This window comes from Strigops habroptila, chromosome Z (genome assembly GCF_004027225.2).
Source record: "Strigops habroptila isolate Jane chromosome Z, bStrHab1.2.pri, whole genome shotgun sequence".
In the NCBI taxonomy this organism is placed as follows: Eukaryota; Metazoa; Chordata; class Aves; order Psittaciformes; family Psittacidae; genus Strigops; species Strigops habroptila.
The window spans coordinates 99,363,492-99,388,585 of record NC_044302.2 but is presented as its reverse complement, the minus strand read 5'-3'; the positions used below and the strand labels follow the sequence as shown (position 1 = coordinate 99,388,585).

The 25,094-nt window shown below is 50.5% G+C and overlaps 1 protein-coding gene across 4 annotated transcripts in view; it reads right to left on the bottom strand.

The window, feature by feature from the left end:
* The window catches only part of CTIF (cap binding complex dependent translation initiation factor), a 150,677-nt gene that overhangs the window by 7,183 nt on the left and 118,400 nt on the right, over positions 1-25,094 (bottom strand). For all 4 annotated transcript variants that reach the window (XM_030512942.1, XM_030512939.1, XM_030512940.1 and 1 more), the window contains one exon: positions 14,062-14,217. In XM_030512942.1, the coding sequence (XP_030368802.1) occupies positions 14,062-14,217 (156 nt within the window). The remainder of the gene's footprint in view (positions 1-14,061; positions 14,218-25,094) is intronic.

Genomic DNA, 25,094 nt, shown 5'->3' with positions numbered 1-25,094 from the left:
GTCAATGGCTCTACCAGGCAACGGCAAAGTGCAGGAGATCAGCATGTCTCACCCCAGAAATGTTGGAACCATGGCGAGGACCCACAAAACGTGTCAAATATACATGTTTTTTTCTTTGTTTTCAACTTTATGACTGTCATGCACACAAAGTTGCTCTTTCAAGTATTTTGCTAAAAACAAGAGAAACCACCGTTGTTCTAGTTGTTTATCAAGTAGACAAAATACTGATATTCTCTATCAGCCAACAAAGTGAGATGGAGCATTATGAAAAACAGTGTACCATGAGGTGACTGATAAGATTACAAGTGCTGGCAACACCTGAAGCTACAGACACATCCATTCCATCACCTTGGGCTGAACAACCCCTGCTGGCCCTGAACTAACCCTTGTGTGCAGTGGAGAGCTGAGTGCATGCACTAAACACGGAGAAAAAGGAGAAAAATTGGGAACGCTGGCTTCATTAGAGTCTGAAATTCACCAGGGAAATGCAAACCCTGGAAAAGTGCTTGAATTGGTTAAAACTGCCCATATAAAAACTGCTCAAATGTGCTCCACATCCTTTAGTTAAAATCACAATTCTGATCCTCAGCCTTATCTCCATTTGTCCATGTTTCGTTTCCTTTACAAATAAACGCTTATTTGTTTACCAGCTCCGTAACTGCTGGAAAACAGCAAGGGAAAAAAAGAGGTAATTCTAGGAATTATCTTTGATCTCCAAGTTTTCTCTTCATCCTCTTCTGCATTCAGCAGAAAGCGGTGTGTTTGCTTAGAGGATGATGTTTATACCACAGCAATGAACATGCAGTCCATTGTTTTTTATCTCGCATTAGCCAAAGGTTCAGCCAGTGTTTTGAACATGCAACAGTCCTCCCCTTCACTCCCCCCCCAGTTTATCTTTCTGCTGAATTGTTTGGAAAATATTAGTTAAGCCCAAGACACATGCTCCGAGATAAGTTGTCACAAAGAGTTCTCAGATTCCTAGCAAAAAACAGTGAGATTATTTTAAACCCAACAACAACAAGGAAAAAAAAATCATTAAAGGACAAAGATTGGACTCGATGATCTTAAAGGTATTTTCCAAACTAGCGGATTCTATGAAATATAAACAAGCATTAGTCCAGAAATTCATCCCTGGGCTATGTAGCTCGTGAACATGGCATGAAGCAGGGCTGCAAATTAAATACTATTCACCTTTCCTATTTTTGCTGTTCTTAAGAACATAACGTGAAAACTAAAGCACAGAAGCGCAGTTAGGGCTTCTTAGGAAGGGCCTATGGTGGCCTGACTCCAGCCTTTCCTCTGCTGTGTTCTCCCTGATGACCCTGCTCTCTGCCAGGGATACGTAGCCAGGGAAAGGCTGCAGCTTCACTTGAGCTTTCCTTGCCCCAGCTTCCCACCTGCACAGCTGGGAAGTGCTTCCCTATCTCAGAAGGTGTTTTTGAGGATGAATATGTCACTGTCAAGTGCTTGGATATCTGGTGAATGAGGGACAGTCGATGAAACAGAGACTATATCCTACCCTCAGAGTTGAGCAGGCACCCTCTACCTTCACACTGTCCTCCTGGACTTCATCTGATGTGACTTGGCTGAACAAGGAGAATGCATGTGCTTCATCTTGTCCATCAGAGCACCATGTACTCCACCTCATCCATCAAGGCACCATGTGCCCCACCTCATCCATCCAAGCACCACATGCTCCACTGCTCCATCAAGGCACCAAGAGATACCAGTCCCAAGGGCCACAGTTCAACCTCTGCCTAACCCTAACCCACAACATGCCCACCAAACCCACGCCAGCCCTGTGCAACAGAGCAGGGCCCAGCAGATAAATCTTCTGGTGCTCCAGGAACCAGAGTCCCAAGTTCATGCCCTCATGAATATACTTCACATGTTCCTGATCATAACTATGTTTCTAGCACGCTGGAGGGGAGCTCTGGATCTTCCATGGGATGTAGGCACCATCTATCTGCTGCTGACCCCTGCGTGCTGGGACAGGAGGAGATCAAGGAGCCCAGCTTGCCGGCCCTGGCCTGGCGTGGGCACTGATGAAGGCAGACAGCAAGGTTTGCACTGCAAGGACTGCGCTGCATGGGGTCCTGCCATCGATGTCCTCATCCACCAATGATGTCTTGCACGGATTTCTCAAAGGGTGCTTCACCCCTACCCATGGCTGCCCCACGCGAGCACCAGGCACGCCAAAGTGTGGGGTGGTTGCTTCAGCAAGAGCACAGTGTTTCCCAAAGCTCTTTGACCCCCATGTCAGCCCTGATGGCATTCCAAGAAAAAAATCAATCGTAGAATCACAGACTGGTTTGGGTTGGAAAGAACCTTAAGACCATCTACTTCCAACCCCCTGCCGTGGGCAGGGACACCTCACACTAGACCATGTCGCCCAAGGCTCTGGCCTTGAACACTGCCAGGGATGGGGCAGCCACAGCTTCTCTGGGAAAAGTCTGTGCCAGCGCCTCAGCACCCTCACAGGGAAGAACTTCTTCCTTATATTCAACCTGAAAAATGGTGCAAACACTTCTAGACCTCCAGGGAAATCACAACCCTGAAGTACCAGCACTTGTGTGACCATAAACCAGAACTCAACCAATTGCATCCATCCTTTGCAATCTAATTCGTATTTACTTAAAATATTTTTAACGTAAACACGCTATACCCATTTAAATTAGCACTCCCACACTGGAATTACTATTTAACTATTTATAACTGCTCCTCCCTGCTGCGCGCATCTACCCAAATCCCACCATCCCATCCCTCTCCACCAGGTTCCCACATGGTTCAACCTGGCTGAGGAAGGTGGACGAGGGAGCGTGAGGCAGACAGCAGGGCAGGTGAGCTGAGACTCACACGCTTCTTGGTTTAACCTGTAATCATCCCCCGGGGGCTGGGGCTGTCTGCGAGAAAAACTTCCCTTTGCTCTCCAGCCGGTTTCCCCCGTATCGGGCGAAGCCGGGCAATGAAAGCAGCAGTTCCTGCTGGAAAGCAGACAAAGAGTCTGCTTGATTTCCTAAGAGAGGAGGCTGCATGCCAGAATCTGCCCGGCCAGTCATATAATACCCAGCCTCGGTTGCGAAAGGCTTCTCACTTTTGTTTCTAGTGCTGGACTAACAGCTCTGCACACTGGTGGAATACACCGGGCTCCTCTTCCAAACTTCTGTGTCCCACTGAGAGACGGAGCACTGGCCAAGGTCCCCTGCGAGGCCAGCTGCCCATGTGGGCTCTGGGTGCTAAATGTTTTCATAACCGGCCCCAAATAAATGGTAGGTTCTGCTCTTGGAAGTGCTGCGTGTCGTGGGGGAGCTGCAGTGCCTTGCAGGATGGCTCCTGAGTGCAACTGGTTTCTGTGGAATGCTACCGGCAGCAGTCTCCCCTGGCCTCCCAAAACCTGCTCTTCACATCTTTGCAGAGGTAAGCATCATAAGCCCCACGGGGTGGGCATGCAACGGAGGCTGAGGGGGCAAAGAAGCCCCAAAAGTACATCTGTGCTTCATCATGGAAAGAACCAGCCTGGTCCTCCTGAACAGCAATGGATGCACATGCCCTCGGTGGAGCCCTCCAGGAGCAAGCCAGAGAGCTAAGCTGATGGGATGCACATACCCACGAATATTTGGGTTTATTATCTGCTTTCTGAGATCATCTGGGCTGCTGAGAAGCAAAAGTGCTTACTTGGTATTCTCAGAGGTGCTCACACCACGAGCAGGACCCAAGAACCTGCCCCACCATCCCTTATCACCAAACCACGCAGGTCTAATTGTGTTCTTCAGCAATTCTCCCCAGGAGATGGAGTGGGAGCAGCCCAACGCATACATTACCCTTTCCAGCTGCAATGATATTTCTCCTGCGAGGCACAACACTAATTATTGTGTATGATATCGCTTGCAAAATGACATATAAGCAACGCTTGCCACAAACTACCTCTTAGCATGCAGTGTTTTCTGATGCTTTGGTGATGACTCCGGTGTGAAAGCACAGAAAGCTCGAAAATATCCACCCAGAGCCATGGAGAGGTTGGGATGTCTTTTGAGACACGGTGAAAGCTGGACTGACCACAGCCCACGTGCCGCTCGCCCCGGCTCCCCGACGGGCATCTCAGGTTCATCCATCCAGGTGGCAACACGCATGGACATCCAGACAGCCTCGGGCATGAAGCTCCAGCCTCGCAACCGCTCTGCGGTCCCTGCCCACAGGTATGCTTTTCATCTAACGTGGAGGTCACGAGGAGGTGCCTGATGGTGTTCACCATGGGGAGCATGGACCACAACCGCAGAGCAACCAATGTGCTGTAAACGCATCATCCAGGTGGTGTAGCAACCACTGGTGTAAAACGAGGTAACGGGTGAAAATGGAGACATATTTTGATTAGGAAGAAGGAAAAAAAACAGCTACTTGTGCCACTTGGAGCTTCAGCAGAATGAACATGCTGTACCTGAAAGGGTGCAGCAGAGATGGTGCTTTGCAGTCCTCTTTGGTTAAATGGGAAGTGCTGTGGTGGACTTTGTCCTCAATAAGATGGTTCTGTTCAAGTTCTGTGGTTAGGGTCATCATGGAGACCCCTAATAAGGGGGTTCGCAAGAAAGATGGGCATAGTTTTTAGTCAGGCCTGTAGTGACAGGACGAGAAGTGGCAGTTTTAAACTAAAGGAGAGGAGGTTCAGACTCGGTAGAAGGAAGAAATATTTTACAGTGAAGGTGCTGTAAGGCACTGGCACAGGGTGCCCAGAGAAGCTGTGGCTGCCCCATCCCTGGCAGTGTTGAAGGCCAGGTTGGACACAGGGGCTTGGAGCAACCTGCTCTAGTGGAAGGTGTCCCTGCCTGTGGCAGGGGGTTGGAACTGGGTGAGCTTTAAGGTCCCTTCCAACCCAAACCAGTCTGGGATTCTACAGTTCTATGATCATCCCCTACAACCACAAGAGCTTCCTGCTGACATGGCTCTGTAGGCACTCTTGGTGGATTAATAGACCACAGTTGGAGAACTCCTGCCCCAAAAACCTCCTGGAAGCCCTGTGGTCTGCTAGATGAGTCCTCCCAGGAGCACAAGCCAGTTCTGCTGCACTCCACAGGCGTTCTGCAGTGCAGAAAAACATCAATAGCCATTTTCTGCTCTTCCAGTGGCCTCTTATCGAGCTACTGTCGCAAGTCTTTAAGGAAGATGCCTGAGATAAGATCCATGGGACTGCTTGGCTGTCCTGCATGGGGACAGTCACGCACTTCTATGAGCTACAGGCCATTGCTACAACTCTACTTTTCCTACTGTCACAAGGCACGGTGTGGTGAAAAAAGCCAGACTGGGGAAAACGCAAAGTACAAATGAGGGTGTGTGGGATGAGTAATTACAAAGCACTCCACCAGTAAGGCCAGTTTCTGGATTTCTACAATCCGCTCCTGTTAGAAGATTCAGCTCCTCAAACCAGGACAACAGAAGGTCAGCTGGGCTGATCCTGCCACCACCAACAAGGTGTGACAGTGCCACCTCTCTAAAGGGGTACTCGAGTCCCTCTCTGGGCATACTCTGGGAGCTAGGGAACTCAGGTGACAGCTTTCCCTAGGGACGAGTCAAGTGAGCACTTGGAAACAGAAGGCTTTTAGAAGTCCACAGGCGTAAGTGGTTCTTCTCTGCTCACCCATTTGATGCTGAGGTTGCCCAAACACAAAGTTTTGGGGAAAACCTTTTCCTATGGGGAAAGCACAAAGCACCAGGCTCTGCTCCAAAACATTATCTGTTGGGCTCCAAAAACCCAGCTGAGCTGGGAGAGGCAGTCTGTGCCGGGCTGTATCCATTAGCAGTGGTGTTTTCTCTGTGCACCACCTTCTGCTCACGCCCCTCTGGGGATCTTGTGAAGTCTTCAAGCCCACTGAAGATGCACAAGGTGCCACAAGCCCATGCACCTCATGGAGGGGTCCCTGACCCGGGTGGCCTGGTCTCAGCCTGGTTGAGAACATGCTGACAGCAACTCCATTAAGAAGAGGCCACCAGCATGGGTCAGTGCTGGTCCCACAAGCAGCTGCCCAGAGGAGGTGGCACAGCAGGGAAGGAGCTCTGGGCTGGAGCTGCTTGTGCTGGCAGGGCTGCGTCAAGAGCTGTGTCCATAGGAGACGTTTTCCCTAAAGTATTTTGGACAAGTTGAAGGAGTTTGTTTGGTGGCACTACTCCTTTTACAGTGATGTGCTGCTCTCAGCTTAGGAGGAGACTTCTCCTATTACCCAACCAGGGCTCCCTGGGAGGATGGTAAGAAGAGATTAGTTTGTTTATTGCATCCAGTAAACCAAAATACTGGTTATCCTCCTTGTCAGGCTCCTGAGGAACTCAGAGACACTTAACAGCAAATTGAATTAAGGCCAGAGGAACAAAACCCTGTACCCAGTCATGGGAAACTCCTCCTACTCCTTTCCATTGTAGACAAGGGAAACCATGAAACATGACTCTCCCCAGATCTGGAACAGCAGAAGGGATTCCTGTGAAGATGGAAACCATTAAGAGGCAATTACTGCAGACAATGATGAAGAAAATCTGGTCACTCATCAACCCAGACACTACAACCCCACAGTAGCCCGGTGGTTACATATCCCCTGGCTGGAGGTGGACCTTCAGGACCCGAAGGTTGGTGAGACAGACGGACAGAGCCACCCAGTCTGTGTACGCAGGGAGACCGAGCCACCCAGACGGCCGGCTTCATCCTGCCCCGGCCGAAGACATAATAACCCTGGGAGAGGAGGATGTGATCTCATCCCAAGGGTCCCGGGGAAACACAAAACGTGGAAAGAAACAGTGGCGGGACCATCGCGCTTGATTGCGGCGGGCTCCACCCTGGCTTGCCGGACGCTCCCGGCTTTCCTGGCTCTGCCGAGGGCGAGAGCGCATGGCGGCAGACGCAAATAGTTGTGTTTACATCCCATTGAAAGGGGTTTTTGGGAACTAACAATGCCTGGTACGGAGGGCGAAGGAGAAAAACAAAGCCACGCGAGGAGGAGGGACCATCCTGTGAGATGGTATCTAGCCGCGTTTCTTTATCTGCCCTAATTGCTTCCTCTGCCTTCTCCGTGGGTCCCAGGGAAATAAGGGTGGCATTTCTCCTCCCCTATTTAAAATATGCCAAATGAATCCTGTAGCTTTCCAAGATTACAAGTTCCTGCACATAGAATACTCAACAGAGCAGCTGAGCTCAAAGGCATCACACAGCGCTCCTTGGTTTGGTCTGTCCTCATCTGCTTGCAAATAAGACCCTATCTCCTTCACCTTAACACTGCCCTTTGACCAAATCAATGCCAGTTACAAGGAATTACTTCTTCCCCATGCAAGCTGCATTTGCAGGAGGGTTTTTGCCAGTACAGCTATGGGGGGCCTGCCTATGTGAGAGCTTTTTGCATGGATATTTATTTATTTATTGCACGGCTATTTATTTATTCATTGCACGGCAGGAGCAGAGGCACCAGGACATCCCTCCCTGCTGGGAGCATGCTCCTACAGACAAGACATGGACCCGTCCCTGCTCTTTGCTCCTGTGTGCTCCCTCCTGCCATGGTTCTGCATGTCCACATCATCCCACTTGCTCCACATCCCAGACTTTTCTCACAGCTCTTCCAGCTCTTCTGGATTCCCATGACATTTCCCCACTTGTTTGCTCTCCCCATTTCTCACTCCTTCCTGTGTCCCTCCATCTCCTCTTTCTCCCTCCTTCCCTGGCATCCCTTCCCTCTCAATCCCACATCCCTCATCCATCCTCCTTCCTTTCCCCTACAAACCACTTCCCAGTTTGTCCCTGTCTGCCGGATTGGAGACAAAAGCACTGATATTTGCAGGACTGGATAGGGGGAACCAGAAGGGGCCTTTTATATGGAAATAAGTCTCCTTCTTCATAAAGGACTTATTTTCTCTGGTCAGACCTGGCCTCACGATGCTACCTGGGTGGAAGGGTGGCACAGGGTCAGGATCCAGTCCCCTTCCTGCTTATTCGATACAGGAAAAAAATCTGCCTAATTCTCTGACTATAATAATCTTAAAAATCCTAGTATCTCATTATAGTGTCAAAACCCCCTTTTTTTGACTCAAAAGGCTGATGCTTTTTTAAAAATGAAAGTGATTTAAAAAAAAAAAAAAAAAAAGCAGCACCCCACGTTAAAGGATAGAATTTTCTTTTCCAAACAGCACCACCCTCCTCACTCATCTGACTGGAAGGTTTTCCTCTCTCTTCCTCTGAAGGAGACAGTGAAAAGGCAGTGCCCTCTTGAAGTTCAGACGTTAATTACCGTGTTAGAATATTTTGCTAAATTACACAGCATGGCCCCAGGAGATAACAGGCACTAAGAGAAGGGAGGGGAGTGGATACCCGTCTACACGCTGCACCGCAGACTCAGACGTAGGGGGAAGGCAATTAGACAGGGAGTATTTATCCTCCCTGCACCACCACCCCGAGGCTTTCAGTTAGCAGCGTGTACCAAGGCAGGGAAGCGATGGGAGCGTGCCAAGATTTTAAACGATGCTGAAATGGGACTGTCTCTGCCAACCAGACTGGAGGTAGGAGACAACTCCTGCAGAGCAGCAACTGTCCTGCCTGCTGCCAGCCTGCTGGGCCTGCTCCCTGCTGCCTCTGTGGGGCTGATTCACCGCTCCCAGGCGCTGCCCTCTGTCCCCAGGGATGTTAATGAGACCATAAAAGCATCTGTCTTGTGTCAGGTCAATGCCCACATCTCCCTCACGGGTGGTGATGCTCAGGGTGATAGCCCCAGGGTACCCACCCAGCCCCAGCAGCAATAACCCCCTTTTGGTGGAGGGATCTCCGTGAATGGATCCCGCAGCCAATTGCACAAAGGGGTTTTGCAGTTTAATTAGTCTCTCTGTGATGAAATGCTTCCTGGGGTTTCCTTCAAACCTCCCTTAAAAGCCCTGTCCTATGCACCCATGGGAGCTCAGAATGGGATGGTGTCACAGCAACGCTGCTCCTTGTCACCCCTGGAATCCAGTCCCCTTGCATCCAAGGGTGGACAACCAGATGGGTAAAAACAATGGTTGGATGGTTGGGTTTAGAGGCTTGTAGCTATTGGCTTACAACCCAACTCCACCTGGAGGCCAGTGGAGTACTGAGGCATCTACCCCAGGACCTGCCCTATCCTTATCCATGACCTGAAGGAGGTGGGACCATGCTCTTGTGAAGTAGATGACACCAAGCTGGGGGGACCACTGAATGTGCACAAGGAGCTGCCATCCAGAGGGACCTCCACGGGCTGGAGGAAGGATTCAAGAGGAACCTTAAACATTCAACAGGAGAGAAGCCCTGCACAAGAGAAGAGCACAGGGGCATGGGTAAGGGGTGGAACAGGGTTATTATGGGGGGTGAGAGGAGGCAGAGCCCATGCTCTGCTGCTTGCCCTTGTGGGACCTCAATCGGCGAGGTGCCCTGAGGGGACCACAGTGACAATGTGACATGGCATCTTCTCCAGCTCTAGGTCCCACAAGCCTGTTTTTCCACCTCCTCGCTGTGCTGCCGTAGGCAACTGCTCAGGTTACCTGGCTGTGAAGTCGGGTCTGACTGCTGAATGGCGTCATAAAAGTAAACAGATGCATCCAAAGCAGCACTCGACACCAGCCACCTCGGCTGGAAGCGGCTCCTCCTGGCACAGGGCTGGCAGGAAGGTGGCAGCTCCCAGGCCCAGAGGCACCTCCTGGGTTGGCATCCCAACGACATCCGCTCAGGATGAGATTGAGACACAAGAGGAGCCAAACCTCCCGACACCACTCATCTGTCGTGGCTTCTGCAGAGCACAACCATGGACCCAAGATGGATACGATCCTTCCTTCCCTTCAGACCTCAGCCAGCACCAAGAGCTGGACCAGGTCCTTCAGGACCCAGTCCTAATGCTTCTCCTCACCAGCAGCACCAGGGGATGAAGCAGGGAGGGCAGCAAGCTGGGCTGGCCCATGCCAACCCTGTTGACAAACACAGATCCATGAGGAGTACAGAGCAGGATGAAGAACAACCAGCTCCAACCATGGTTAGGAGATAGCTATGAAAGGCAAAAGCGGCGACCATCAGTGAACAATTGATGGGAAGCAATATTCATTATCTCTATGTCTTCAGGAGCCATTGGGCACTTGCTGCACCAGGCACAGGGCTCTGGAGTGCTCCTGCCCTGTAGATGGTTCAAATGGCATTTGCTGGTCCCTGGTCTTAACGCATTTTCTCCATTGTGCTGACTCTGTGGAAGGCCACAGAAAAGAATAAATATGGCCAGACTGCAAGAATCAAAGTCCCTTGGTTGTTCTCCTTGGTTTTAGTTGGTTTTGGAGGACATGCAATATGAAGTATTGTTGGAGTGGTGCTGAATGTGGTCCTCTGTTTGGGCATGGGGCAGAGGCTTTCAGGCAGGAAGGATGTCAGCACGTTCACTCCCCACCATCCTGGAGGGGCAGAAGGAGATGTACAGGGACAAATTTGGCATGGTTTTGTGAAATAAAGTGAGGCCAGAGTTGAGAGCACATGGGCTTTAGGGCTGGGAGAAGACAGTGAGACATCCCTCTTGCTTAGACCATCACAAGCAGGAGCCAGGAGAACTTCCTAAAGCTGCTGAAAGCGCTTTCATCGAGCCAGATAAAAGACTCGTGGAGGAATGTGGCCCTGGAGGATGCCACCACTGGTCCCATGTGAGGAAGGCTGGAAGCAGGCAAGTGCCAAGCTCGCGGTTCCCTGTCTGCAGCACAACCATCCCCAGGGGAAGCCTTTCCCTGGGAACAACGCCCTCTTCCAGCTCGCCCTCCATTCCCCGAAGCACCGAGGGAAGAATAGGAGGAAAGCTCTTTCTTTTATTTCTATTTAACTTCTCTGCTTTGTTATTCTTTTCCCAGGCTCCCCAGATTTGATGGCTGCAATAGTCCTCTTGTTCTCATTTGCAAAGGCCTCTCCTCTGGTTGCCACAAAAATCCCTCCTTTTCCCCAGCTGTCTTCAACAGTGATCGTTGGGCTGAGCTTGGGTATCCATTTCCCTTCTCCAACCTAAACAACACTCTATTCCAAGCAGAAAAACATGTTTTGATCCAAACCACCGTCCAAACTCACCGTGCTCCATCAAGCCATTTTAACGAGACCTGGACCCACCTTTTACTTCCCTTGGCAAACCATCTCTTTGCCTAAAATCCCAGCGTTGACCTTGTTGTGAAGACACTCTCTGCCTGCACAAATCTCACCCCAAACCCTCAGAATGCTTCTGGAAATTGGACTTTTTGATTCAGCTCCCAGGAGATGCAGTCACCATGTTGGAGGTAGTGGCAGACCCTTCCTTCTCCCCCCATCCTGTTTTCCAGCCTAGGTGATGAGCACAGAGGATGACGTGGCAGAGCCCCCCGGGATGGGGCCTTGGCGTGCCCTATGTGTGTGCCAAGGGGCACAGCCACTCCCTTGGCTCCCGAAATGCTGCCCAGGCGAGGGAGCAGCTCTGACCCAAATTTCCTTTGCTGTGATTAAACAACTGTTGCCGTGGCTGGCATCAAAATCCAGCGGTCTGCACGCTTCCCTGAGGACGGTGATGAGTGCCGGTTCCATTACCCAGCAAACCCCAGCATTTATCACCCCAGCCTCACCTGAAATGAACTGCAGTTTTGATTTTTGATTTGTTATTCCCAGCCCACAAAACCAACCCATCCAATAAATAACACCGGCATTGCCACCTGATGTCCCAGCCACATCCCCAGCTCCTCCTCACCCATGTCCTTGCTGCCATCCTTGCTTCCTCCCACCCGGCATAGCTCCACAACTAATGATGGTGTTAATAAGATTTTATTTTGGGGGGAAATGAAAGGAGCTGGAGAGAGGAAGCTTTGCAGGGGGAAGGGAAGAGACATTCCTGCCTCAGTCATCAGGCAACTTTCCCCTTCCTCTTGCTTGCTCCCTCGCTGACCTTTGGCTGAGCCTGCCCAAGCTATAAAGGAAAAGGGAAAAAGGAAAAAAAAGAGACAGAGAAACTAAAAAGCCAGAGGAGCTGAAAGGACAGGCAGAGGGAGAGATGTTATCTCACCTCTGCTAATGATTTATCATCAAAGGGTGGTGGATGGAGGCAGAGGGAGCTATGTATGACTGTGGGCAGCACAGAGGGGCTTTGCTGGGGGATGCCCAAGGGGAATGAGTTAGGGGTGAGGGGCTGAGATTGAACATGGGGATGTATGTGCTGATTGGCAGGAGGGGGAAAACCCCCATGATGCTGCACCTCAGGAACCATACTGCACTTTATGAACCTGTCCCCAGGCAAGCAGAGGTCCCAAACTTTATAGGGACTTCACGGTGACACCCCCTCCTTCCCTGGGACATCAGCCCATGTGCTTCATAAAACTCACCAAAGGATGAGCACTCTGCATGATTAGGGAGTTTCCATCATCCCACAGAGCACCCAGCAGGACCAGCCTGTGCATATGTCCCTGTCCTCTCCTGGGTGCAGCTGGAAGAGCTCACCACCTTGGCTGCACCTACAGCTTGGCTTTGGCAACCATCTCAGAGCCTGGCACCTATCACTGCCGATAAATAGGTGGTCCTGTTCTCCTGGGTTGGCCCTGTGTGTCAGGGTTAGCTGGCAGTGGCAAAAACCCCATCTCAGAGCCACGGAAATGGAACGGCATGAGTCAAGGTCACAACCCGGTAGAGTCAGCAGCCACAGATTAACCACTGTGATGGTTGATCAAAGACTCAGGCTCATCCATGTCAGGTAAGGTAAGAGTCTTCTATGACAAATGACTGTCCACAGGGACAGAGCTGTCCTGCTAACGAAAGAGAGTTGTATCTTAAAGAAGCAAAATTTATGCATGACGCCTTGATATAATTAGTAAAGGCTTTTTATGGAGCTGCCGTGTAGCAAAAAATAGCCCTTATATGTGAAGTTCATGTCCTTCTGCACACCTTGAGGCCACCATTGTGCCCCCACATACCAGCAAGGTTACAAGAGGGGCCGTGGTGGCATGGTGAGGGCAGACAGGAAAAATCCTGGCAGAACCTGTGTCATGGCTGTGATGGGAAGCGGATGGGAATGGGGACTTTGCTAGACGCCAAGATCTTCCCCATAAGGTGACACATATCCCTGTGGGCAGAGATTTTGGGGAAGTTAGGCTATTCTTAGCATCCCTCTCCCACCTCCTCCTGTGGATATGTGTGCCTCATCACAATGCCCGGACTCTTTCTCACTGCTACAGTCACCGTCTGTGAACCCTACCCACAATATTACTGTGAAGACAAAATGTTTATGATGTGTTTGCATTCAGAGGAAACTTCCCATGCGTGTAAAAAAGTCATCGCTGGCAGTTTCTTTATCCTTCCCTTGCCCAAGGTCTAGCGGAGAACTTATTTTACAGCAAGTTATTTATGGCCCAACAGAAGCGCTGCTGACAATTTGAGATTCACAGCTCCAACCCTGGGCAACGAGGCAGATTTTTCTGAGAAAGCCTTCTACAGACAGCAGCAGGAGACAAAACCATCTTTAGAACAGGATGGGGGAAAGCCCTCTCCTGTTCTGCCGAACATTAACACTCGAGTTGCCTCTTCTGTTTGCCCTCACCAAGGTTTTCTGCCACCACCCCAAACCATGGCGAGCTCAGGCTCTGAAATGTCCCAACTCTAGTGGCAGGGCTGGGTTTCTGTTGCACTAGCTGGGTAGTAAGGACACATGGGATCTCACCTCTCCCCCTCTTTCCTCCCCTCGGGTCTGTCTCATCTGTTCAGGTGGCTTCACCTGCTTTTAAGAAGCTTTTTAAGCCTTTTAAGCTTCTTATTGGGGATTTTCACAATGTTGGGATTTGCAAACTCCAGCATCGAGTTTGCAAATCCCAACTGTTGGGCTTTGCAAACCCTTGGACAAAGGGGCCTTGCTTGTAGGACGTGATTTTAACTAGCAAAAATACGATATGCAGGAAAAGCCACACATCCCTGCGGATGTAGGTAATTCTGGGGTGAGAAGTGTTGATGCTGGCAAAGCAAACCTCTAGGAATCATAAAGCAAACATCTATGAATCATGGGCTCCTCGCTGCTGCAACACAACAGCATGGCCCGCAGGTGGAGAAGGACAAACTCCGAAGGCATTTACCTCCCTGAGGCAGGTATAAATGGGGCAGACAAGGACTCGGAAGGGCTCTCCGGTGCTGCTCCTCATGGTGCCGAAGACCTCGCAGAGGAAGGTGATGAACCCCAGCCAGCGCTCCACGTCCCGCTGCTGCAACTCCTCCCGCATGGTGAAATCCTTCTGCAGGAGGGACAGAGACAACAGGCTGCATCAGCAAAACCGCATCACCCCGGGAGAGGCAACGGCTGTCTAGAGAGAGAATTAGGAGGAAATTGAAACTCAGGGTGGTGGGGAGGAAGACAGACAGACTGACTCTTTAGTAACAGTGGGGAGATTACTCAATGCACGCGGAGCGGCTGGAATTTCAACACAAGCAAAGTCACCAGAAAGCAGGTACTGTAGAAATGTCACCAACTCCTGCAATAACTGTCACGGCTTGCACTAGCGACAGTGTCCCCCGTGCCCTGCCCTTCCTCTCAGAAAGACTCAGGGGCTCTTTTCCGTATGCACAACCAATATTGAATGAAAGCAGCAACAAAGAGGTTGAATGATATGCAAGGGGAAATGCAATGGATGCTGGTGGCCATGGCAGGGTGGTCAAGGTAGACTTGCCCACCCTGTTGATTCCAGTATCATCTTCTGCAGACCTGGTGTCTGGCCAGGGGCATCCTAATGGACTGGCTGTTCCCCGGGGTCTCATGAAATTAAGGTAGAGACTGGCTCCCTGCCCAAACAGAAGAACATCAGGGCATCCTGGGCTTGGCATTAAAAGGTCACCCTGCTCCGGAGCTGACGGTTGCCATGGCCAAGGATTATCTGAATGACGTGATTTATGGAACAACATCAGGAGGAAGCGTGCAGGGAGGTAGCTGCCTCCCCATCGGTCCTCCAGCTGGGGAGAAAAACAAGGGCTTTGCCCGAAGGCAGGATATGAAAAGGGATACGTGTGTGTTGGGATTGTGTGGCAAAGAGGCTGTGTTTTTAAAGGGGCAACACAGAAAGGCAAATAAAATCCTTTCTAGAGGAAGACACAAGAATGTGCATCGCACTCAGAGCCAAGAGGGTTTCCCTGGGCTCTCAGCAATGCTGCAGAGCTTCCTGCAAGATGTCCCACATGACTTTGCTTGTCCGGCTCTATAGTGCCTTCTATGTCACTGTGACCTCCCTCTGTCAAGTGACCTGTCCTCGGCATTAAAAATTAGTAGACACTAAGTACAGGGAAATTAAAGAACAGGACAAGTTTGTTCTCAACACCATGTGTTCCCAGGGCGGGTTGCACAATGTTTGAAATCCAGTGACTAAATAAATCATCTTACTTCTTTTTCATCTCTGTTTATGCCTACTGCCTGAGACAAAAGGGTTTGCTGCTGCGAATGCTCCAACCTGCAGCTGCACTCTGCAGAGGCAGGGAGATATAAAAGCCACCACACCAAAGTTGTCTCTCATGCCCCGGACAACACACGGGAGATATTTCTTTTGAAACAAAGGTAAGTAAAGCAGCTGCTAAAACAAGCCAGGCAAAAGCATGATGATTGCTTTCATGACACAACCGTATGCATAGAAGATCCAAGACAGGAGCTATTTATATGTTTCATTACAAAAGGGGATAAAAAAATACATTTGCATATGCAGGAAAAAGACTTGTAAAATAACCGAGGCACTTATTAGCCAAGCAGTGATGACTAATTCCTCTCTACACCCATTTCTATAAGGCAATTGCCCAACTGTGTCTGCGACTCTGAAGTCAACCTGCAGCCAAATCCTGTTGGGTCTTTGCAGACTCTCTGGGGGAGTCTGCAGAGTTCGTCCTTTCATTATCCAGCCAGCGCCAGGGCGGTGATGGAGGAGGAGAAGGGCTGTTTGCCAGCTCAGGTTATCACCCAGGGGTTACCAAATTACTTGTTCTGGAGTTTTCACTTGAATTAAAGCAAAAAATCAAATAGAAACAACCTCCTGACTATTGAGAAAGTAAAAACACAAGTGAGAGCATCCCATGCCCCTTGTTTGCACTGATAGGGACCTCCAACCTTGCCCAGCCATAAGGTAACCCACTGGCCACTTCCACCCTGGGACAAAAAGCACCCTTTGAACCCTGGAGCTCTTCCTTGATGCCCCAAGACCTCTGACCTGTGTCCTGCATCTCACACAGCATCCCACCTGGCTCTAGCCCCATAGCCATCCTGCTCCTCCTAGCCTGGATGCCCCCCAGTAGCCCCCATGTCCTGCCTGGGATAGTCCAACAGTGATGTGTCTGGGGAGCTAGGCGTATTTTGGGATCTCTGGGGAATGCTGGGAAATTCCTTGCAGGTCGGGATAACCGCACAGGCTCTGCGGTCCCAGATTACTGGGAAAGATAAAAAACACTGCAGGAAACTCTCCTCCTTCCTGTTCCTGCTTCAAACACATCGCCCCGCTCTGCTGCCTTGCAAGAGAGAAAACCGACTCTTCAGCGCTTTATCTTTAAAAACACTTTTTTTTCTGTAAAAAAACCCATGAAAACAACCAAACAAACAAAAAAACAAGCTGTAAAACAACCACCAAACCAAGCCAAACTCATCATGGGGGCTGGGCAGGAAGGGATGACACCACTCAGCACCCTCTTTTCTTCATCCTATGGCACCCAGTGGGTGATGCCACCCAGCAGAGACATCAATGGACACTCTGCCCAACCTGAAGAAGATCCTTGCAAAATAAAAAGGGACTGGGGTCCTCTCCCAACCCACCCATGTCCACAAAAAAGCTTGTGCAGACTTTGATGGAGCCCCATGAAGGATGGGAGAGGGGGATGGAACGTGATGATGGATGCAGAGGTCGCTGTGAACATTTTCACCCAGAACGTGATACTGCAGTGGGAATAATTCTCCTCCATTTGCAGCCTCAGATTGGCCCAAGTGGTGCAAAAGGAAATCATTTGCATGCACTCTGCAAATGGGTGTGATACTGACTCCTTTGACCAAGTAGGAAAAGCAACTTGCCAGAGGTAGGAATTGCGTTTTTTTGGACCATGCCTGCCTACAGGCAAAAGCTGGGCTTGCCAGGAGCTGAATCTCAGTGGTAGCTGGACTTGTAGCGCCAGGGCTCTCCTGAAACATCCTGAGATACGCACTTCCTTCAGCCTCACGCGGTGGTGCTATACCAGCGTTACGGTGCACATGAGGAAGGTGACCTGGGGTGCTTAACTTGTCCTTAAATTTGGCCTTCAGACAGCAGGTATGACCACTACCATGGCACACACAAACAGGCAAGCCAACGTGAATGCTGTGCAGAAGTGCCCAACCTCTCTGTGGGTGTCCACGTATGCAGAGATCATTGTTCTCATCTAGGTAATCTGGTCAATGAACTTACATGTGTGATTGACCTGGTTGCACATTGGCTGTGCTCCCAGGAGGACTCACAACCCATCACGCAGGGCATGGAGAATGTGGAGACCAACTCAATGGCTTCTCCAAAGGATATGCAACCAAAACAGATGAGCCAGACCAACAGCATGGGAGAGGTGAAGAGCTGGCTGGCAGCGAAGAGCGGCTCAGCAGAGAACAAACCCATGTCCCGTGTGCCCAGGGCACATCCGATGGAGCCGTGCCCTGACCCACAGACCTCCATACCACCAATGGGAAGCACTGAGGAGGCTGAAGAGTGCTGAAACCACACGGCCGGGTCACTGCCCTGCCCAGTGACCTTCATTTGCTCTGGAAATGCCTCACGGAGCTATATAAAAATAACCAGTGGATTGGCTTGCCCCATGCTTAGGTGGTGATGTCAGCGCAGTAAGCAAATTATCTTTCATCAGTTTGGCTGTATTTTTAAACACGAATTGTATTACTAATTTGGGGGTGCCCTGGCCCGTAGATAATCTGGGCGCGTTTACTGGATGACCTTCCTTCAGTGCCTATCACTTAAAATAAAATGTATTTATACCAGGTAGCAGGGTTGACTTCCTTTCTCTGCCTGGTTTGGGAGAAGAGTTCATTGGGAAACCATGTGGCAAGTGGGAGGATGCCAAGGGGACCTCCAAAGAGGCCTCATACAGGACAAGTTTGGGGCATAAACCCGAAGGCTAAACATGTTCATCATGTTGGGCCTCACCATGTGTGATGGGTAGGTCAGGGCTTAGCCCACCCTCTGACATTCCCTGCTGTACTCTTTCTAAGCTTGGCTGAAGCTCCCACCAAGCAATGGAAATAGAAAATGCCTTTATCTTGGGGTTCTCCAGTCTTATACCCAAGTGAAAGCCCACTCCTCATAGATGCAGCTCATGCAATGCTATCCTTTCTTGGCCCAGACATCAGACCTCTCCAAGACCAGGATCAAGCTACAAGAGCCAAGTGGATTTGCCACTCCAAGGCATGGGAAGAAAATCCATTTCTGGTGGGCAGCAGAGTCAAGTGGGACGAGGAGCAGCGTTTTGCCATCAGATCTAAGCCCTTGCTGTAGCACAGACAGCTGCAGCCGAAAATTCATCCCTTGGGACTTTGCCACACTGTTTTAAGACGAGTCCCAAATAACTCTTCCCTAGATCTGGGCCCACCGCCTCACGGCTGACTCTGTCCGCAGCAACTCGGAGGGCAAAAGTTTAGTGTGGGATAAAAATGAGGGTTAATTTAAGCATCGCCACCTTCTGATGGAAAAAAAAAAAAAGGACAGATTTAGGCTTGTTGCTCTGTAAACACAGGGCTCTTTCTCTGGCAGTTCTGCTGTTTACTCAGTCATTGTCAAGGAGGCAGGAAATACTGAGTCAGAAATACTGCGCAAAAAAGAAATGTATAATGCTTAGATATCAGTGCTGGGCGCTATATAAAAAGCTGAGAGAGGCTGTGCTAAATACTTGATCTTTCTGGCAATGTGCTCCAACAAAAGGTTGGAGCCTTAAATGGCTCTTTGGAAAAAATGGCCTTGAGACAAATAAAACAGGTTGGAGGAGGGAGCTGGTAGATAGAAGGTGAGAGCATCCGTCTCTTGTTGCTCTCCTGCAGAAGCACAACCCGCACGTGCTCTCTCTCCAAACCCTCCTAGAAAGGGCTCCAGTAAAGGACATTTTCCGCACTTAACAATGATGCATTATTCCCTGGTTGTAATTTCAATAATACTTATATTTAGGTCCTGGCTTGGAGGAGGTTCTGGACTGCAGCTTTGCTTTCTGGGGAGTATAACCCAGTGAGATGAGTGGTTTATAGCAGTGGCATTCAGAAGGAGCTCAGGAGGCGCTGGAGAAAGCTCTGTCAGCACCCAGGAGTGCTTGAACACCTCCACCCATGGATGCTCAGGGTCTCAGTGAGCGCCTCTGAAGCAGAGCTACTTCCCACATCTCACCCCACATGGACACCACTACACAAGCTCCTTTGCTGTACAACCCACGGGAGATGGTGGGACATGAGGTGGGACCATCGGCTCTTCCATGGGCTCTGCTCTTCTCAGCAGCCTCTCTGCCTGCATCACGCTGACACTCCAGGAGGACTGAACCATACGGAGATCCCACCACATCATCCCTGCCCTTGCTACTGGCAGCACAGAGACAGTAAGACAAAGCAGAATAGGATGATAATAGAAAACCTGCTCTGAGCCAACAGCTTCCACACAAGACTTGGAAAGAGCAGCACAAAAGACAGCTTTATTTCCAGTCCTGTGTGGGCTCCCATCACCTCTGTACCCTGATTTCTCAGCTGGAAAACGGGAATTATTTGCTCATCTTCCTCTGCAAAGCACTTTGGGGTGTGTGACTGAGACATGCAAATCACGACAATTATTATTACTCCAACAAAGGAGCTATTGTCATTCAAAGCAGATAAACTTTTAGATTATCTTTTAGATTAAAAGATGACACTCTGTGCCCAGCCTTGCAAAGGTCCCAGCTTCACCCAGCCATGAGGCATTTCACTCCCACAGACTTTCATCACTCCATTTCCTCTGGATCTGCACCACATGAACGTGCACCGGCTTCTTCTTGGGGTGTTTGGCCACTTCAGGAAGAGTAGCAAATGCTACTGGTGGCCTTCAGCATAGACCTGGTTTCATGATGGCCACAGCTCTGTGAACGTTTCTAATCAGAAAGGTTTCCAAAATGCATTGTGAGGTGAAGGTCCAGGTTAACAGGACAGTGACCAGCACCCTGTGTCACCTACCACCCATGAGCCAACCACTACATAACACATAACTTGCATTAAGTGATTGATTCTGCAAGAACAACTCCACAAAGATCCTGCAGCCGTCAGGCAGACACAAGTATGCTTATTCCTCTCAAAAGGATTTGGGTAGCAAGGGGAAGTAAGGACAAAACCCCCTGGTTCTTCTAAAGCAGATGCTGAGCAAACTCCCAGCATTAAGAACATCCATGAATTTTAAATTTCTCAAGTTTGGGTAACCTGTGTTACCCAAGCCCGTGTCTCAAACACCCTGAGGTGACCCAGCGAGTGGTCACTTGAACCTCCTGCCCCCTGGCCTCACCATGACCTCTCTGTCTGGCTCCAAATCTGGGATCATCAGCAATTACCCACCCGATGTGGGCGTCTCACAGCTTGAGCTAGCGACGTGTCTGAGGTCCCTGGGGGCTGCAGGGGTGGAAGCAGTTAATTATTGATTTAGTTGAGGTTTAAAGCACCCAGGTGGGAACATAATGATGGATGTGCCAACAGAAGAGTGTTGCTATTGACCTAGCGGTTGCTAGACATCTTGGAGCACTGTCTCAGTGGAAGCTCTGACATCATAGAATCACAGAATGGTTTGGGTTGGAAGGGACTTTAAAGCTTTAAAGCAGTTCCAACCCCCTGCCATGGGCAGGGACACCTTCCACTAGAGCAGGTTGCTCCAAGCCCCGTCCTCAAACACTGCCAGGGATGACCATGAGCAGTTACCAAGGCTTATACCATGTTATCACAGAACTATTTCTCCTAATAGTTTTCAAGTGGGACAATGCACAGAGCAGAAATACTCTGCAGAAGAGAGTGGGATGCTCTGGGAGCTCTGGTTGCTTCACCAGAGGATGTTTGCCAGCACCTCCTCCAGCAGTACCCAGGTGACAGAGCTGTCTTCCTCATCATTACTTAATTTTTATTGCTGCTCTTCCTAACTAGCACCTTTCTGGATTCCCAAACACGTGCCAGCATGTCTGCTCAGCTGGATAACAGCAGTTTAGCACCACTTTAAAGCCCTGTTATCCCATGAACCCAGACACAATCACACAGCAAAATGGCACTGCCTTCCCCAGCCAGACCCTACAGCGAGCAGAGGGACACGGACAGACAGCAGGATGCACGGACATAGGGAAATAATGATATTTTTGAGAGCTAGAAGCCAACTTCTGAGTCCCATAGAGAGGGACTGGCAGGAAGACAAAGGACTGAGAAGAAATACAGATTGATTTCCTTGCTGGGTTGTTAGAGCAGCCGGGGCGCCTGTCTGACCCACAGTGCAGACACCCCATGGCTGTAGTGCCCAGGGGAGCAGCCCCTGCTCAGCAGCCTTGCTCCTCTGGTGTGTTGCAGAAGACCCTGTTATACTCATTTAAGTCCCAGTGCTGTGGGAACCCTGAGACAGCGACATGCCCTTTGCCTTTGCAAGCATGTGTGGGCAAAACGTGGGTTACCTTTGGCTGCTGGGAGATACTGTGAGTCCTGTCCTGGGCAACCCTTCCCCAAGATGGGAGCAAAGAAGAAAAACTTCTTCCCTGTGAGGGTGCTGAGGCGCTGGCACAGACTTTTCCCAGGGAAGCTGTGGCTGCCCCATCCCTGGCAGTGTTCAAGGCCAGGTTGGACACAGGGGCTTGGAGCAACCTGCTCTAGTGGAAGGTGTCCCTGCCCGTGGCAGGGGGTTGGAACTGGATGAGCTTTAAGCTCCCTTCAACCCAAACCAGTCTGGATTCTGTAATTCTATGTCCCCAGGAGCATCCAGTCCCTGGGGCAGTAGTCCCCTACCTGTTACACTGAGGTGGAAGGAAGAGAGGGATCGAGCACAGTGGATCCCTGCTCATCCCAGCATCTGCAGCAGTGTTAGCGCCCCCACTGCATGGAAAAACATATTAGTATAAATCTCCCAGCCCACGGGCTGTATTCCCCAAAGCATAAGCTCAGTGTAAAATCATTCTGGTTTGAAGAAATCCCCTAAGCAAGTGTATAGAAGCTGTTTTATATGGGTGGGGATGGTTTGATGGGCAGTTTTCAAGTCCTTCCCTGCCTCAGCGCAAGGTCTGAGCCCCAAACCCCTCCCCAGCATCTGCTCAGAGGCCACTTCTGTGCCTGAAAAAATGCACATCCCACGGCCAATGCCAACTTGGGGTGATGACAGGGACTCCAACAGAGGCTGATGGATGGATCCTGCTTGCAGATGCCTCAGCCAGAGATGCTCAGCTTTGCATCCCAGGGGGAATGCACCAGGAACTGGATTTTGCCAGCGGGCTGCTCTCATTTTAAGCTCTGCCCATGCAATGTGTCCTCTTTGTAAGAGGGGTCAGGGAGGATGGGCCAAGTTTGCAAAGAGGGGTATAAGAGGAGGAAAAGTGGCTGTGGAAGGAGGTGTTGCTTCGTCCAGGCACCATGGCTGGAGGGATTCTGCTTGCATTCGAAATGAAGCTGTGCCTATGGAAATGCCAGCCTGCCCGTGGACGAATGAAACCAGGCAGGGAAAAAAAACAGGCAGCTAATCCTGTTTGCCACCGGGAGCTTTGCAAGGGCACTCCTGGTTTACATTGGCTCAATCCAAGGAGGGATTTTCCTGGGTGCCTGGATGCTTTTCCCTGTGGGATGCAAAGATCTTTCTAGAGTATGTACTTGGTGGTGCTTCACCATGGGGTGGGACCATCAATGTGGCTGTGGAGTGCAAGACACCAAGGCTTGACCTCTGCTTTTCCACAAGCCAGGAACGATGGATGAATGAAGCCCCAGTGGCTTCCTGCATCCCCAAAACCTGCCCCTGAATAGGAAGCTGCTGAGCTGGGTGGCGCAGGGAAGTGGATGGACCTCAGTGCACACATGGCTACAAGCAGGTCTAAGAGGCCTTGGGCATTATAGAATCATGGTGCGGTTTGTGTTAGAAGGAACCTTAAAGCTCACCCAGTTCCAACCCCCTGCCACGGGCAGGGACACCTTCCACTAGAGCAGGTTGCTCCAAGCCCCTGTGTCCAACCTGGCCTTGAACACTGCCAGGGATGGGGCAGCCACAGCTTCTCTGGGAAAAGTCTGTGCCAGCGCCTCAGCAGCCTCACAGGGAAGAGCTTCTGCCTCAGAGCTCATCTCAATCTCCCCTCTGGCAGGTTAAAGCCATTCCCCTTGTCCTGTCCCTACAGGCCCTTGCCCAAAGCCCCTCTCCAGGTTTTCTGGAGCCCCTTTAGGCACTGGAGCTGCTCTAAGGTGTCCCCTTCAGGAGCCTTCTCTTCTCCAGGCTGCCCCAGCCCAGCTCTCTCAGCCTGGCTCCAGAGCAGAGCTGCTCCAGCCCCGCAGCATCTCTGTGGCCTCCTCTGAACCTGCTCCAAAAGGTCCACATCCTTCTTACAGTGGGGGCCCCAGAGCTCTATTATGGCCAGAGATCTTGTCTTTCTCCTTTAAAAGGAAGCAAGAAACCCAGAAAGATGGATGTATGGAAACGTTTCGGGTGGCAGAGCACGGGGGTCGTGCAGGCAGTCGGCCAGATTCATCATGGGATGACTTTGTCCTCCATCTGCCCAGAGATTGAACCGCACAGATGAGGAGGGAACCGGAGGAGTTAACAGACTCCCAGCCAGAGATATTCGTGGCACCCAGAGTTCATGTAAAGTTTCATACCGGGACCCTTTTCTAAATTCTTTCGGTCATGGGAGAAAACATTGCAACTGTTTAGTCTGCAGGGAGGTGGTGGCTCTGGCCCAGCACTCGACATCGCTGAGCAAACATGCTGGAAAGCAAAGGGGCTGACAACCCTCTTATCTCCTCTGCCTGCGTTTCACCCTGTCTCTCCCGCCGCCGTGGCCAACTATCTGATGGGCATCGGGTACTGAAGCGCCCCGCTGCGAACGCAGCTCTGTGCTCCCTCGGATGGGGGATAAGCGACCACTGAAAGATAGGACTTGAAGTACCAGTCTGCTAGAAGATGTTATTTACACAAAAGAGCCCAGAAAATCTTCCTCGGGGGCTAATATTTACCAAGCCAGGCAGCTTCTGCTATAGCAGATGTCGTACTTGGCTGTTTGTTTTTAAATAATGTAAAAGATGCATTCATCTTTCCTGCTCATCCCCTGAAGCACGCAGGCACACAGCACCTTACAATGCCTCTGAAGCTGCCCATCCACGCTGGAAAAGCTGAGATGACAGAAAAGAACTGCAGAAACCAACATTGACCTGCAAACCCCCTCGATCCCTCCAAACTCTCTATCTCTAAATGGATGCTCATGATTACCACAGCGTATTTCGAAGCATATGCCACATCCTTAGCAATGTTCAAGGCCAAGCTGGACGGGGCTTGGAGCAACCTGCTGTAGTGGAAGGTGTCCCTACCTGTGGCAGGGGGTTGGAACTGGATGAGCTTTAAGCTCCCTTCCACAACCCACTGCGTGATTTTATGATTCTATATTGGCAAAGGAGCTGACTGTGGGCATCACAATGTAAGACCACCAGATACCATGGCTAGAATATTAAAAGAGATGCAAGGAAACACACCTTACTCTTATTAATGAAGCAGAAATCGAAAGGTTTTGCTTTTCCAGACTCACACCATTTCCTTAGCTGGTGCACTCTTTGCTCTCACTGTCTTTGCTTTCAACTCCTGCTGCTCCTGGACCGGAGGTGGTACCACTAGGTTTGGGTTCCCAGAGCTGCCAGGGATGTTCCTTCTATCCCCAATTCATTAAAAACACACTATGTAGGGCAATAGTAATTTAAAAAAAGTTAAAAAAAAAAAAAGAAGTGGAATTTATCACTGGGAGAGAAAAGGAAGAACTGGTTTTGGATGCTCAACAAGGGGGGAGAGCACGGAGGGGCTCCATGGGTGGCAGGACCACTGACGGGGTGGCACCATCCAGCCATGCATTGTTTGCTCCTGTCCTCAAGACCCAGATGCTGTGTTTCACACCAATATCAGCCCCGGCCAGGCACGGG